Raw genomic sequence first — 17,137 nt, 5'->3', positions numbered from 1 at the left:
ATGTAACCCTCCAGTCGCCCTGAACTGCTTTTCGTGCCAGTTGCAAAATTAAAACTTTGTGTTCTACATCTGTCCTTCCTCCGTTATTTGTCTTAACTAAAATAAGAGAAGCTGTTTGTAATTAACTCAACAAGGCTCGTAACTTTTTTCCCCATTAACCGCGTTCGCGAGGAATGTGGCGAGTGAAGTGGTAATTAATAAATGTGGTTGCACTGGTAATGTGCTTCTGCATCATTATGTTGTTGAAGCCCTTATCCACGCTAGTAATGAGCTGTAATTTTATGACAGGAAATTGGTTTGTTTACAACACATTCAGCAGCTTCAGACGAGCTGCATTCTTGGCAGATCTGGGCTCCAGGTATTTTTCATTGTTTGAGTTGAAAGACGTTCAAATATGTTGTCATGCGAACAGTTATGCTGTTAAAATGCTAACACTTTGTTAATGCCCATGAATCATTCGAAATAGCTTATCGTCACATATTTCTGCTGTTTTGAGGCTTCAAAGCTCAAATCTTAACTGAATTCAGTGAAGTTACTCTTCAGACTGCAGGTACTTTGTTACTGCGAACAGAAAGCGTCATCATGTCCTGAACGTCCAGTGTCTGTCTGCTGAGCGTGCACTCTGTGACACCGGAGGTGTCCCTCTGCAGACAGGGTCTCTGTCAGCTGCTGCTTACATTATTACTGGTACAACAGGAAGGTTGGTGGGTGCCCTTATTAGGATTGGTGGGCCTCAGAGACCCGTGCCCCATGGTGCTTGTGCTGCCTGGGATGTGCCAGCCTCCTGCTGCCCCCTGTCAGGGTGCATCGCAGTCACTCTTCACCCTGAGGGTGGAGGTCCTTGTGAGGAGCACCCCCCTCGTCTCTCGCCCACCACATGCTCTGCTAGTCTTTGCAACAAGAACGAGGAAAGATAAACAAGGAAGCAGTTCACAATGACCTTTTACTGTGTTGTCTGCTCATGTGTTCATTTACACCGGCTCTTGGTGAAATGGTGACATGCAGTAATGCTGGTTAATGGCGGGGGGCTGAAGCATTTTGCTGCCCTCCCTGTTACCTGCTGTCAGCGGCCGTAGCTTCAGCACTTCACTTATTTGAGATATGCACACATACATCTGTGTAGACACGTATCGTTTCATTTCTAAGTACTAATGTGCTAAACTTTGTCTTTCTTTCCCCAAATATATCCCACCCCCATTTTCCCCCTCTGATTTCGTTGCTTTTCAGTTCTGTTTTTTCATGTGTTTGAGAAAAACTCAATAAATAAATAAATAGTTAAAAAAAAAATGTTAAAGGCCAGTTCTGCATAAATTTAAATAAATGTGTTGGTTTAAGAAGCTTCTCATTCTCTGTTCCTTTAAAGAATGAAATTACCAATATTCTACCTTTTCTTATTGTCAGCGAATCCCATAAAAAGGCCAAAACCAACAATAAATTGGTCCTACGAATCCGTTTTGTCTGTGTAGCCAAAACCTGATACAGCCTCTTCCTCTGAGCCACAGAGCTCCATTGTTGTCCGAAAACTATTAAAAACACATCAGTGAGCCTCACTGTTGCGCCGGCTGACATGTTCCTTCATTACCAGGAACACACACACTGCGGCTTATTCTGACTCAGCCCCACACACACTCACCACAGCACCAAATGTGGATGAATCCGCCGCTGCAAATAGTCCCCGATAAATGCACTATTTCATCCCGTTTGAGTAACGTTGGATAAAAACTACAGCGAGCATTTGTTTTGGGAAGTAACTTTTAAAAGTGTTAGCTCGTGACCTGTAGGAACATTAAGAGTAAGACGTTTTATGATCAGAGGAAGCAGGAAAAGAGCAGAGAGCACAGCAGCGCTGGGTTCAAGTGCTAAAAGCTACTAATGAATGTAAAAGGAGACGCGCTGACTTGTGTCATTTGTTCCTCATCAGTCTTGCAACAGTTTGAAGCTCCAAAATCAGCTCTTTTGCCCTCCTCCCCGTGCTGCAGGTCTGTTATTGGACACATTCACAAAGTCACATGACATTTGTCAGGCTTGAACTGCCTTTCGGAGGGCTGTCACACAATATGCAGCCTCTCTTTCCTTTGCTGTCGTGCTGAGAGTCGGGGCGCTGAGACGGCGCCCTGACCATGCAGCTCTGCACTGTGAATTTTTATATGCCATTGCCTGGAGGTTAGAAACTCTCATTATGCCGTGTTAGATTTATTAAAATAGATTATGGAAATGTTAATTAAGTCATTAATTACATTATTTAAGCAGCATTGACAGATAAGGGAGTGTGTGTGTGTGTGTGTGTGTGTGTGAGGGGGGTGTCGAGCTCCCTGGGTGGTTTAAAAGGATGTGATTGGTGACAAGGGACACTGTGGAGATGGCGTCTAACCGCTAGTGCTGACATGATACAAAGTGGCCTACGCTGCTCTCTCACCTCACGCTACTGTCTACAGCAGTTTGCAGATCTGCCCGAGGACGGCTAGCTCATCGCCCTTTTGCAGATACAAGCGTACACAAGGGTACAAATGTGCTTTTTTCCAAGCAGCAACCACACATAAGTTAAGAGAATTCGGGTCCAGAGAGAGCATTTGCATTCTGCTTTACATTTTCCTTTGTGAGCGTCTGGCCGAAGCATTCGCTGTGACATTTGAGCAAAGGCCTCAAACCATATTTCCAAGCTGTTCCAAAGGAAAACACAGCAGCACAATTGTGAGATGAATTACCCAGGAGTTGATGCTATGGACTCTCTTATCTGTTGACAGTTTAGTTACCACGAAGCACAAGAAATGTGTTTTCCAATTCTCTGAGAATTGAGCTTTTCTTTGTCCCATCAAACCTATATTAAGGGAGGGAAAATTGCTCTGACCACACTTGATAAGAACAAATGATAGATGTTGTAAACAAGCAGAATGCTTCAATTCTGATCTGAGGCATCGATTTGCCTCAGCAGCCAATTGCTATGTGGACCGAGGTTATGCGCTCAGTCCAGCTGCAGGCACAGGGGCTTTTCGCTCGCTGTCCGGTGGATTACTTTGCACCGAGCAGTTTCTAAAAACATGAAGCGCTGAATTAAAATGTATTATTAGCTGCTGTGGTAACGCACAGGAGGAAATAATGAGCATCTGTCCTGATGCCTCAGGTCCTCCATCAGGTTGCCAGGCAGACCTGGAAGGTGTATGTCTTGCTATTAAGTGGCTGCTGATTGCAGGAAATGATACGGTACGAGGCCGTCCAGCCACCTCAGAGTCAGGCTATCTTGATTAGCTCCTACATCAGTCACCTCATGATGTCTAATTCATTGCTGTGGTAGTTAGTATGCACCAACATGGAGAATCATGTGATAGCGTTTGGCCTCTGCACAAGACTGAAACATGCATATTCTTCCTGTTTGGTAGCAGCTCAAAGTCCAACACTGTCGCTTCTGACTTGATCAGTTTTATCTTTTGCTTCCTGTTTGCTTGCAGCCGAACTGTTTACATATTTAGACCAGGTGGAGGTGCCTGTAACCACTTAGCCAGTCACCATACAGTAACACCCCTGACCGAGGTGTACGTTCATGTACAGCTAATTCACATTGGCAGAAACACTCCGAGCTGCGGGAGTCTGGAGATATTTCCCTGTGGGCTCATCACTGTAAGCGACACCGTCACATTTCACTTAATCATTTCTTCCATTGTTATTATGAAATATAGAGCAGCTCTAATCAAAGTGCCAGGAGCCTCAAAGGGCCTGATGCTACTTCTGTTTACAGGTATAGCTGTTGAACCCGGTCTCTCTTGTAGGAGACTGATTCTTGTAGGTTCTTATCCATGCGTGAGATGTGTGGTCACGACGCAGCAGCCTGGATCCAGCAGGAGTTTCCCACATGTTCTAAAGAGGAGAGGGACTTAATAATGAGATTAGGATTATGTTATTATACTAACAACGTTATTTGGGATTAGTCAAAGTGTGAATGTACCTAATTGGACTTTCTTGAAAGGAATATGTGGGATGAAGCAGTGAGACGTGGAGTCCCTGAACCTGTCCTTTGGTGTTTCCTCAGGCTTCTGTCCAGCTACGTCAGCAGTCGCTACCGGCAGGCCGAGCAGAGCTCCTTCACAGTCCGGCCCAGAGGCTTTGAGGTGGACGGGACGAGTCCGGGCCGCCGGGATCGCTCCGAGGCCGTTTCAGCGGCGGCGGATTGCACCTCATCAGCATCCTCGCCCGGTCGAGCGGACCAAAGGACAGTGGATGCGTTGAAGAGCGGATGTCTCAGCCTTTTCTGAACCACCAACAGAAGGAGTTTACAGAATTGGTGGTGAGAGTAAATCCTTTGGGTATTAGATGTTTCTCACAGCCATTCGGGATATCACATCAGTTAATCAGCGTGGCGTTTATGAGATCTTGCACTTTAAAACCTATTTTCGAGGTGTCACATATTCTTGTTTTGCTCCATGTCAAACCCGCACACTGACTGTATTCAGCGGATATATTCTCACATACTGCAAATTGATCCTAAGGAAGAGAATGCACGGAGCTCGCATGAGCGTGTTCAGGCTCCGAGAGAAAAGAAGCCTGAAATCACTCTCCTTCCATAATGATGTCCACACAGAGACAATGGGGCGCCGCTCTGATTAGTGTCACCTGTCCTTGTGCATCTCATCAGCTCCATTATGGCTCCATCTCCCATGCTTCTTCTGCTAATTGAATAGCCTGTGAAGTGGTGACGATGACGGGGGCGAGAGCAGCGTCTGTCCCGCTGCTGCTTCAGCAATGAGAGGAAAGCTTCCCAGTGAGACGCTGCTGCTGTTGCTCTTAAAACACAAACCATTATCATACAGATAGAAGAAGAGCTAACAAGTAGCCCTCGTATTATATTACCGTCATATCGTCTGCGGATTATCTTCTTATATATAACAGCCTTGAATTAGCGTCTGCTGTGTGTTTTGAAGGGGATGAAGCACCGCACTGCACATTTCTACGGTGCAGGAGACACAGCGTCCATATTGGACCCATAAGACATTCACTCATGGTTTCAGGTGCACACGGCAGAGGTACGGTGAAGGTATGGCTCAAGCCAAATTTCAGGAAATATGCTCATTTGCAAGTTGGATGAGAAAATGAATAGTACTTGCATATCGGTCCTGTCCATGTACAGCCAGAAGCTAGTTAGCTTAGCTTAGCACAAAGACTGGTTTGTGCTACACATTCCCAAACTGCCTCTTTAAGTTTGGAAACCTGCAGAGTTTGGTGTTTAGGCTGGCAGTATTCCAGATTCTTCCTCCTCTAAACGAACAATGTAAAGATGCTGTTTTGAGGGGCGGTTGTGCCGTTGACCCTGTGCTCACCCGCCGTTTGTTTGAGTTTGTGGTCCTTGTTGTAAGTGGATGAACGGCAGCGACCTAACGCAGAATCACAATGAACTCAGCACGACAGTGAATCGTGCTCTGCCTTATGGCGTTCCTGCTGCCTGGAAACTCTTCTTGGACCAGTTAGCACGACTTCCTGGTCTACACACGTGAACACCTGTTTTCTGTTCGCTCGCACGCCGCTGATGTTCCCTAAGTTTACCGGAGGGACTGCGCTGAATTAAGATCCGTAAGACAGCCAAAGAGAGGAAAGAAACGGTGCTGCAGAAGAGGTGTGAGACACACAGCTGCTGATTCCCTTCACCTGTCATCACGCCATCCAGTGTGCGCTCTGCATGCGTCTGGATGAAGTCATGGCCAGGGAATTCAGGCAGAGTCGTACCTGCCACGAGACGTGGCTCAAAGATCACACAAGTCCAAATCTAAGAGGAATGAACACAGACAAAAACTGGGGAAAACAGTTCTGCATATGCAAACCAGTGTGCACCTCAAAATCTGAACTCTGAGTCCCTCAGAGTTTGGACAAATCACTCTTATTCTCACTTTAGTGCCTGGTCCAAACAATAACGCTGCAGCAGAGAGTTTCACTCTGCAGATCAACCTGTTCTTATTCTTGGAGGCTTTAATACGTGTGATTTATCTGAGTATTTACAAACCCTGCAGCAATATACCGACTGTCCCACTCGCTTTAGCGGCTCTTGATCTTTGCTTTGGGAACATTGCAGATGCCTGTAAGGCTGTTTGCAGGCCGTCCTTTGGGAGGTGGGACCACAGTGTTATTCACCTTTTCCTCAAGCAGAAGGCACGAGTGAAACCCGTCACCAACGCAGCACAAGGTAACATGAAAGAGCCAGAGAGGAGGAGGGATGCTGCGTCAGTAACAGTCAGTCCTTTGCTAATGAGCAAAGTGTTTATTACAGCAGATTGAGCCGTGTGGATGACAGCGTGGACCCTGACAGACGATGCAGCAGCACATCTCTCCAAACCGAAGCCAAAAAAGGCCTCAGGTCCAGATGCACTGAAGGCGCATGTCCTTAAAGCCTGACCCCCACAGCTAAAAGGACTCTTTACAAGGTTATTCCAGATTAGAGCACATGCACACTCCCTAAATCATGCAAACTCTCCATCATTAAGCCTGCAAGTATGCTGAGTGACTGACTTCCTGTCTTCATGAAACCATGAGTTCTCGCTGGTCATCTGACTTCCTCTGAGGCTCAGAATTTGGCCCAAACACACACACACTCCTCAGGCTCGGTGCAAAAGCAGCGACTTGGAGATCAGTGTTGATAAGACTAAAGAAACGCTCACTCGTGCCAAGCAGCCGATTTCACAGCCGAGCCCGTCGGACGCGGCAGCCAAGCTGTTGGAGCTGTTGAAAGCTTCAGACATCGTGGTACAGTCCTGAACTCTGCTCAGCTTCATCCCTCCGAACAGTCCTCCAGTCAGAAAGTGTTTACGAAACCCTCACCGAGTGTTTTTACATTCCGCTTCACGTCCTGGCTTGGTCACCTGAGCTGCAGGTGTGGGAATCAGTTGGCTGGAACAGTTTAAATTGGCAGCAAGTTAACTGAGCCGAGTACCATCAGAAGCAGAGACCAAGCCTGAAGCGTCCTGACAGAGCGTCCTCATCCTCTATTCTCTCAGCTCAGAGAACTCTGGGAGGCGCCATATATGAATTTTTAAGAATTTATACCAAGTGCATTTTAAAGTGAGGCACAAATGTTGCTCCACAGTGTTCTCAGTTTTCACCTTTTACGTATTCAATCTGTATTTTTTCACTCAACGTGTTACCTGTTCTCATATATTTCGGTGTGTTCGGCCTTAGGTCTGAAAATCCTTACATACAGACTTCTCATAAACCTTTAAAAACAGCTCACAAATGTGCACTTTGAGTTTATAAATAAATGTTCAGTAATTTTACTCTCATGTGATGAAATCTTTTTTCTTGGGGACTATTTTCAGTGGTGGATTAATACACATTATGGGGCTTTAGTGAGTGTTTCCAGCAGCAGGATGGTTTACGTCAGGTGACGGTAATAAGGGAACATGTGTGGCTCACTGATGTGTTTTAACTGTTTTTGGACAAAGATAAATCAGACTTTGGATACAAATACAAAACTTCAGCACCATTAATGTCGAGTTTGTCCTTTTCATGTCATTTAATAATAAAAATAATAAAATAGAGAACATCACCAGCCTCGTCCTTCAAACACGACTAAAGGGAAATGATTTCATGCTTTTGGCCGTCACTCTTGGAAGTCGTGATCACGTGTTCACTCTAACGTTAAAGGGTGAGAGCTCTTAACTTAATATATTGGGTGTAGTTGTTCATTACTAATCAGGGTCCGTGTGTGTGTGTGTGTGTGTGTGTGTGTGTGAGTGTGAGTGTGAGTGTGTGAGCATGCACGACCAGCAAACATGATCCTAATCCTCATCCGGATCAGATTTTAAGGGTCACTCCAGCATTTCATACTGCGCTTCTCAAAAGGACCATCCTGATGTTTGGTTTGTAACGTGAGTCCAGAAACACGCACATTTCCCATCATGCATCCAGGAGCAGCATCTTTTGTTTGATCCCTGCTCGGTAAAAGCTCGTGTTTGTTCGGCAGGCTTTGTGCTGTTAACCTGTAGTCTGCAAACCAAAGTGCTGATGGCGTCACCTGAATAACTCTGATTACATCAAGCTTCAGAGCCACAGAACACATTAAGAACAGTTTACACGAGTTCCCCTTTAATACACAGCATCCTCTCCGAACACTGTAAATAAACGCTCCTCTGTGAGTGTCATCCACAGGAGACTGTCGCATGTATGAACCGATTGTGTGTTCCTGTAAACAGCTGTTGAATTAGTGCACCGTTGAAAGAACGTTTTACATGGAAACAAACAAAACTGATGTTCACAGTCAGTCATTTTCAGGACTGTCTGCATCCAGTCGAAGGAAGAGACATAAGATATTTCTCAGATCTGCAAAGAAAACCTGGAAATAAAGAAGTCGTCTTTTATTTTGATTGGATAAACATTGCCAGCTGTGATGCAGGGCTGTAATGTCGGCGCCTCCCCTGCCAGGCAGGAGCTTTGCTGTTATCTGCATGTGCCCGAGGCGCAGCTAATGTAAAAAGATCCTCCTCGCTCTGCTCTGCTCTGCTAACGGTGACTTCTGCGGGCTCATCCTGCTCGGTCCGTCTCCGTTTCACCTCCCGGTCACAGCCAAGTGACTCTCAGCTGTGCGCCGCCTCGGCTCGGGCCTTTCTGCGGACAGAATGGAAGAAGTATCTCACACTGCTGTATCTGGTAAATGCCACAACAACAGGACTGCAGAGGCTTCCCGGCGTCCCCGTGCCTGTGTGGTTCCGGGGGCTTAATGTGAGCGTGTGGGGCCAGATGGACACTTTCATGAGTGTATGAGTGTGGATTATTCTGCCGGCTACATCTGGGGCTCCACATGGTACAGCAGACTGCGGTAAGAGAGGCAGGTGGGCGCGTGGGGAGGGCACCCCTCCAGTGGGCTCTCTTACATCTACACCCACCGACAGGGCAGCGCCACAAATGGCAGACCGAAAGGTTACCAGACGATGCAGCGAGACAAATGCTCGTCTGAATGCCGGCAAACATGGCGTCCTCCTCTGTCTTTAACTGCCCGTCTGACGGCAGCAGCTAAATGTTTCCAGGTGCCAGATGTGACGACATTGTTCTTTATATGTTTTTCCCATAAACACTCTTTGGGAGTAATTTGGGGTGCGGCGTCTTGCTCAAGGACACGGAGGAGCCTCCACTCGTATGATTAATGGCCTACCACCTGAGCTACAGCTGCCCGCGAGATGAACACGCCACCACCAACTACACGTTATCACGTTCTGTTCTCATTCAGTGTCAGTGGCCATCAGAGCGACGGCACGAGGAAAGGCTGGCACTGAAACGATCAGTCAGCGAACGGAAGATTAATCCACAGCTATTCAATAATTGATTAGTCATGTGGAGCGCTGATTTTTTCAGCCACTGTAAACACAAGTGGTGCTAACGTTGGCATCACTCTATATAGTTGATATGGCGAACGTGTTAGCGAGCAGATGCCTGTTTACTCATCCTGCATACATTAGCGTTCATCTGGAGTCATGTTTGTGTCCAATATTCAGTCTCCTCTTAGCTCTTCTCACAACTCCAGAGAGAAATGTCTCTAAGTGCCTTAAAACTGAGCCGCTGAACCAAAACAATGAGCTGAAAGAGGCCAAAATGCTCCACAGAGCTGAGAGGGATGGTGATTCTCTGTGGGCTCGTCACCACAAACCACCATTTTCACATCACATGTTGTGATTTGAAACCAGTAAAATGGAAAAAAAAAAAAAAAAAAAAGCCAACAGATTTATTGACAATGAAAATAATTATGTTCGTTTTAGTGACAGATACGCTGCACTTTGTGTGACTGCGTACAGTAAAAGCCGCCTTATGTTTCTGTTAATGTGAACTCGATAAAGAAGTTCAGTTTGCCTTCACAGTCATTTGATACGTCTTTAAAACAGTTCAGAGAGGAGAGAGTGAAAATTACAAACAGTCACACTGGATTTTATACTTCGTTTAGGCGTCTGAGTACAACATTGAAAAATAAACACTAAATACTCAAAAACCAGAATAAATGTTGAAGCGCTTCAGTTTCCAGCGTTGTGCTTCGTTTTAGGATTAGAGAAGATCGCGTTTAGTGCTGCTTTCAGTCGCCTCACCGAGCTGTCACACCATCATCAAACCTGTTGTAGAAGCATTGATATGACACTGATTTAACGTGTCCGCGGTTTGCAGAAACGTACGATACCAAACATTTCCCTCTGTCGACCTGTTAGGACATGAAGCGATTATCAGCTGCACGTTTCCTCTCAGAGCACTGAAGGTCTGAAATTGGCCTTTCAAGCAGAAATGAACAGCTGTTTGTCATGTTTGCACATAACTGAAGTCTTATTAATGAGCAGATCGTCGTTAAACCTACACCGTGGTACAGTGTGTTACAGTCAAACCCAAATTCTTCCATTTCCAAGCTGAATTTTGCCTTGAGCTCGCTCACACAACCCAACTTACTGAAGCCCCACACTGGCGTTAGATTGAACTCAAGCCAAGGCCTTTGTGAAATCAGAGCTCATTAGACGAGTCCACCTCGTAATGAGTGGCCAGATCCATCAGGAGAGATAAATCTCCCGCTCCGCGCCGACTGAGATCCAGTCGAACACACCCGCGGCGCTTCAGACCACATGTGAACAAGATATTTGCTTTGAAGCATCAACACACAGATTTGAATCAGCGCGTCAGAGTGCCAAATGTCCTAGGTTGTGAGTGACAGGGGATCCGCTTTAGAGTTGGCTACCTGTTGAGGAGGATTAAACAAAATACAGATGGTGTTCACATATTAAACAAACAAAGGCAATCTCTGCTCTGATGACGGCAAGAAAAGCTTCAGTCGACACAGGCCGCCGTTGAAAGTGGAGAATAGATGATGTGGATTCGTCAGCTCTGAACCTTTTCACAGATCAGCCCAGAAGACCTTTCCCTCGTCCGAGCGTTCCCACATTCGTTCCTCGTGAAAGCAGAGTCCCCGGCTGCAGAGAGGAAGTCATGAATGATGCTCTTCTGGCCTGTGATAGCATCACACATGACCCTGGGATCACCTCTGAAGGACGGAGGCTGCCGAGCGTCCGGCCGGGTTCTCTGGCCCGATCCTGCTGGAGCTGAATAAATTAAAGGAATTACCAGCTGCCTCGTGCGAGCTCGCGGGATGCAGGGTGGCATGCGCACGCCATTACAACAATGATAAGGATATCTGCATGGCCTTGTGTTAAAGGAATTACACATAGCATCCGGAGCCTTTAAGGGAGTCTGACAGTTCTGCGCACACTGGCAAGTTAGTGTGACATGAAAATGTGTGTGGCTGCAGAGTCGAGTGGGGGGGGCGCAGGGCCGGTTGGCCTGCTGAGGAGTCAAAAAAAAAAAAGAAGGAAAAAAAAGAGGAGCGTGGAGTCTCATTGTGATGCAAATGGACACGCTATTGTGCCTAAACAATGCATTAATATGTCCCTTTTGAGCAGATAACATCACAAGATGCACAATAACCAAAATGATGTCCTCCGAGGTTATTTAAAGCGATATGACATCAAATCCTGACACTGCAAGAAGTGCTTCCTGCCTGTCCAGCTGGGTCTGTCTCCAGCTTTGATAAAAACAGATGAAGGATAGAAGGCTGCTCTCCAATCCCAGCCACTGCACGCCAGAGCCCATTTGCATAATCTTATGTATATTGTATTCCGCTCTAATGTGTGAACGTAAACTGAATTTAAGTCTTTATACGCAGGAAGAAGTGTTGTAGCTTAAACGCAAGACACGTGGCAAGGTGTCCGATAACTTTGTCTCCCACCTGTAATCTGATGCTGCGCACAGAGGAGGGATCGGCCTCACTTCCCCGGGGTGATTTATGATTGAGGACATGTTAATAAAAATATCTAAACAATCTGAGCTCTGGTGGGGGAGATACCGCTCCGCTACGTACATCATGCTCGACAGGCCTGCGCAGGAAGCGGCCGCTCGCCCGCTCTTGAATAGAATATGCAGCTGTTGTTTGTTTTTGGGAGGGTCGGGGGGGGTACTCAACACAAGGTGACATTTGCGTGAACATGTGCTCCTCTTAGCCTGATAGGTGAACCATCTTGAAAGCATGTCCCCAGAGAGCCAGCAGTGGTTTTCCCTCATTAAAATCCCTTGCAGAAGCTCATATGAGTTTTAAGTCTTTTTAATTTGGACATGTATTATGACGCCGTCCCCGGCGGGACAGGCTCGAGGAACATGCTGTTGTTGCTGAATAAACGCCGCTTTGACTGAAGGATGCATATCTGAAGTCCAGATAGTTCATTAAACGCCTGCAGTGACTGGATGAACACACCGAGTTCACCTCCTCTTGCCTTTGATGGATTTATATGGAGTGTGGGTGTGGACGCGAGTCATTCAGTGTGTGTTAAGAGCCGCTGCACGGCTGTAGCCTGTAACACTCTATTCCGCTTCCAATATCGCTGTTCCTGAAATCTCAGTGATTTTCTGTCTCCGCGTCTCGCCGGACACAAAATCATCACAGAGTACACTGTCAGAAATAAAATGCTGCGAACCGCGAGCTGCTCTCCAGGCGCGGCCCGGCGCTGTTGTCAGGGAGCACACGGCGTCCTGGAGTCGACGCAGCATTCAGCTCTGTGAAAACTCTTTTGTGACGTCCTCTATAGGTGAATCAGGCAGTTTGTGGATGTATGGTTATCAAACATACGTTGTCTTCTGCTCCTAAGTCTTATCTACAGAAGTGGAGACGCTCGTCTTCGTCAAAGGTCTGTGCAGTGTTCAGCGTTGCTCGTACTCGTGATGTTTTTCTGATGGGCTATCGCTCCGTCAGGCCTGTCACATGTCAGAAGTGCGTCGACATGCAGGAAAGCAGCTGAAGCCATTTTCTACAAAGGCAGTGTTTAGTTAAGTGAACAGTGAGATTTGGGGGGGGCGTTAACAGCCTTTCAGTGTGGCATCAGTCCCTCTTCACACAGCTACAGAACACGAAATGTGTTTGTGTGAAGCAAAGAGCCATTTCTGCTTGTAAAAGTGTGTTTTTTTAAACTGGCTGTGTCCTTTAAATTGAAGCCAGTGGGGAGAGGGGCTCACTTCTTCTTCTTCTTCACGTCGTTCCTGCTGGTTATGGTGCAGTCTGACGCTGAAGAAGACTGCTGTGAACAAGCCGGCCGTTTAGACGGATGAAGAGCTGACATGTAATTCATTGACTCAAAGCTCCAGTGTTTAAGATTTAAAATCTTTTGGCAGAAATGGAATAAAAGGATTCAGACGTATGTTTTCATTAGTGTAGAATCACCTCAAAATAAGCGTTGTGTGTTTTTTGCTCTTTATATCTGCAGACCGAGCGGCTCCTTTTCCTCAGAGTCCTCCATGTTTCTACAGAAGCCCAGAAAGGACAAACCCTGGCTCTGCAGAGCGCCTCTTGCCGTAGTTTCTCCAACACGTCCGAGTCGAGGTTTATTCAGTTGGATGCAATCTGCAACCTCACCACTAGATGCCACTAAACGTGGTCCTTTAAACGGCGGTGACAGCGCCCCCTGCAGGAGCGCAGCACACGGCTTGTTGCCTTTTATACTATTAATCATTTACATTTTGAATATTTATTTTTTCCCACATTTAAACTGAAGTTTTGAATAAAACGTGGCAGCTTTAAAGCAGCTGATCGACCTCTGCTCGGAGGTTATTACTGCTGATGATCTTTTACTGCACAGGAGATCTGTGCTGTACTTCATGTACACGAGATCAGAGCTGAACCAGGAAGTGAGCTTGTAAACTTTTTTCAGAGTTGATTTGTTTTTTTAAGCCCGTCGTCTGGCTGCTCGTCATGTTCCCAGACTTCACCACAGACGGCAGCTGATACTACAGCCACCAACACGCAGGCAGTTTTAAAACGATACCAACAGCCCAAAATATGTCTCACCTTCAGCCTCCATGTAAACACCAGCTCTCCGCTAGCTGTAGCCGCGCTGCCTTTATTGATTTCACACACAGTCTCGGTGTGGGATCGTTGTCTCTGAACAGTGCAGAAAAAACATTCCTTCAAGATAAATTTCACCCAACATGAGCTGTTGCACCCCGACGCTGGCAAACTTAGACTTGTATAAATGTCAAGAGAGATGTGTCCTCCTTTTGTTCGCTACAGAATTTGCCAGCAGCTCATTTCCTCCAGGAATGCATTAACAAAGCAGTTAATTCTATCATTAATTAAAAGGAATCACAATTCAGTGAACACTTCAAATTAATCTATTGAGATTTGCTCTCACACAGCGCTCACATTCTATTTTCTTTGTCTCATCAAAGAAATTGCAGCTCGAGAGGCTTTTTTGTGTGTGTGTGTGCGCGTGTGTGTGTGCGCTTGTGTGTGTGCGCTTGTGTGTGTCATATCCGTCAGTCTGGTCCTGTGTAGCTCCGTTAGCTAAGCATGTCACAGACGCTGCCAGGTTAGCACTCTGATTCCAAAGGGATCCATCCATGCATTAGATGAGTGCACTCGTAGCATTAGCACGCCGCTAACACAAAAATCAAATAGATGTATTACGAAGGTGTGAATACTCGCATATAACCGCTGGCCACAGTTCACACGGGTTCATGTGAATTTGATCTAAGAGGCGTCGTTTTCTCTATTATCCCACATTTTGTGTCGGATAATGCGGCGAAATAGTTTCATAACACCAGCAAAATGTTTGATCTGGCCGTTGGCCCACACTGAGCTGTTTATCTCCTCAGTCACTGGAGCCGGGTTATAAATACTCTGTGCTTGGCATCTCCGCAGTATAGAGCTACTTGGAGGGTGATAAGGTGCTAATTAGCAACTGTTAGCAGAAATAAAAAACGGCATCCGCAGAATGAAGCACGTCTCGCCGTCGCCACCGAATGTTCTGCCGGTGATCCTTTCTCCTCGGCTGGAGACGGCGAGACTTGAGAGATGTCCCTTATTAACAGTGTGTACAAGAAACTCTCTTTTTTCCTCCTTCCAGGCAAGCCAGGTCTGACAAATTAAGGCTGCGGAGTCATTAGATTAAGATAAGAACTTATCTTTTACTCTGAGACAGACTTTTATCTATTGTATTTTTCTTCTCTCTCACCTCTTTCATTCCCTCTTCCCTCCATTCACTGTGAGATTGTTAAAGTAATTGGGATGTTATGTGACCAGAGAGGCCAGATAAGTTTTTAACCCTGTCATGGATTAACCTCTCATGTCTGAGGTAGGTCACGGAAGGTGCAGCCGGAGACATGTTAAGACTCATTTAAGGGAATCTTGAAGTATTATTGTTGGAGGACGGCGTGTTTTTTCTGCAGGTACATGTGCCAGGAGGTCTGGAAATGACTTCTGTACGCTGTCAGGGGTTATTAAAGCATAAAGTGTATTTTTGGGGTCGCTGGGCGAGGCTGGTGTAGCGTCTTCATCTCCGAGTACATCACTTAGAAACGTTCAACCAGGTTTCGCCGCACGCTTCCTGAGAGCTATCTCAGATGACCTCTTAGAGTTAATCACAGTCGCGCTCTGTTCGACGAGTTTAAAGAGAATCTGCGTCAGAAGGGCGGAAAAAGCAAGAATCTCTGTCATAATATATCCACAGCAGGATAATTAGGAAAGAAGCTCTCTGAACATCACATTAACAGTCATCGTCTCTAAAAGCTGCGTATGTGTGCGACCCCATCGCTTGTATATTTTTCTGTGTTATTAATATCCAAGGGAAGAATCGCAGCCCCGAGCGGCATGATTAGAGCGCCGAGATTTATTATTCCTCAAAGCAGAACGTATGAAAAACACCTGAATAGATGAGTTTGACCGTCGTGGCGGCAGCCAGTGCACGTCTGTGATCCCACTGTTTCCAGCGCTTTGTTTTAAAGGTCATCGCACCACCTCGTTGATATCTAGACATTTCTTTGAAGCACTAATTGTGTCTACATTCTTGACCACTTTGTCAGACAACTCCACACTAGAGCTGAGATTTCAGAGGAGTATATGCTGCTTGTTTACTGCGATCAAGATAACAAGGACAAGTCTGTGAAATAACGAAGGCCGGGGCTGATGCAGAAAACACTATATTTTCCATTTTAATGGTGTTTAAGCGTGGAAGCTGGAGGAGAGATAGCTTGAAAAATGTAACTAAAGGATCGGATTCAGTGGGATCCAAATGGCAAGGGTAGCTGTTGGGCATGATGACGTTCCTTTGATGTGAGCTATAACTAGCTTTAAGCTCAGCTCGGGCGCATCATGGCTGCATCCTGACTGATGTGCGTATTCCTCTCAGATGAGGGCCACTTTGTCGTGTGAGCCAGCTGTACCTTTAATTTCAAATTCTCTAATGTCTCAGATGGGAGGACATTAAAGGCCCGGGTCGTTAGTGTATTGTAATGTTTGCCCACAACTGTGTGAGCTGGACTGTCATCTCTCGGAATTTTGTCATATTCATCAATGCTCTGCATAATGGGATGAGATGCTATTTACATATCGGATCAAAATTGCCAGAGGAGAGCATTAATTATTGAAAAACTGACAGAATCAAAAGAGCAGCTTTTTCCTCTTCATAGTTTGTTGTCTGCGCAGACTGAAGACCGCTCCGTGCCCAGTAAACACAATTATCTCAATTTTGAAGACATTGCGGTCTGTTTGGAGAGAACGCGCTCGACACAATCGCCGCAGCGAAGCCAAGGTTCGCCCTTCATGCCGCACTTCCCCGACGGCCCGTAACAAGCTTCAGAGGGAGGACGCGGCGCAGCTTCTGGAGAGCACGGCCGACATCTTTGTTTGCTCGTCAGGCCGCCGATGTGCTCAGCGGGCCCTGAATAATAGAAAGTGCATCATATTGATCAGTGACATTGAGACTTCATTATTGGAAACAAAGCAGCGCGCTAACAGGAAGTGGATCCTGCACGGCTGACTGTCGTGCACGTGCTTCTTTTACTGCTGCTTATGAACAGGAATGCGTTCAGGAGGCCTCTGAATGACGTTTGACCCGCGTGACAAACACGAGACATCGGGCTGAGTGTGCAGTGAGCACCGTGAGCAGAGTTTCTGAAGGGTTCATTTAAGTCGTGTCTGCGTTGTCTCTGTGAACTCTTACTTTGCTGCAGTGGCTGCGAAGCCTGATGAAGGCGTGGTGTTTATCATCATCACCAAAGTATCACACCTGACTCGCTGCAGCGCCGCTGCACGCTGGAACTTTTGGATTTTGCTGCAATTATTTAATTTTTATGCACTTTCCCTTTGGGGATCATTAAA

At 46.3% G+C, this 17,137-nt stretch overlaps 1 protein-coding gene across 1 annotated transcript in view; it reads left to right on the top strand.

Annotated features, from left to right (window-relative positions):
• LOC143318355 (uncharacterized) overlaps positions 1–7,449 on the top strand; it is a 63,924-nt gene extending 56,475 nt beyond the window's left edge. Inside the window, exon 5 of the mRNA XM_076726587.1 lies at positions 4,025–7,449. Coding sequence (XP_076582702.1) covers positions 4,025–4,247 — 223 coding nt within the window. The 3' untranslated portion in view covers positions 4,248–7,449. The remainder of the gene's footprint in view (positions 1–4,024) is intronic.
• The last annotated feature ends 9,688 nt before the right edge of the window (positions 7,450–17,137 follow it).

Source organism: Chaetodon auriga, chromosome 3 (genome assembly GCF_051107435.1).
Source record: "Chaetodon auriga isolate fChaAug3 chromosome 3, fChaAug3.hap1, whole genome shotgun sequence".
Classification (NCBI taxonomy): Eukaryota; Metazoa; Chordata; class Actinopteri; order Chaetodontiformes; family Chaetodontidae; genus Chaetodon; species Chaetodon auriga.
This window is presented reverse-complemented; position numbering and strand designations above follow the sequence as displayed.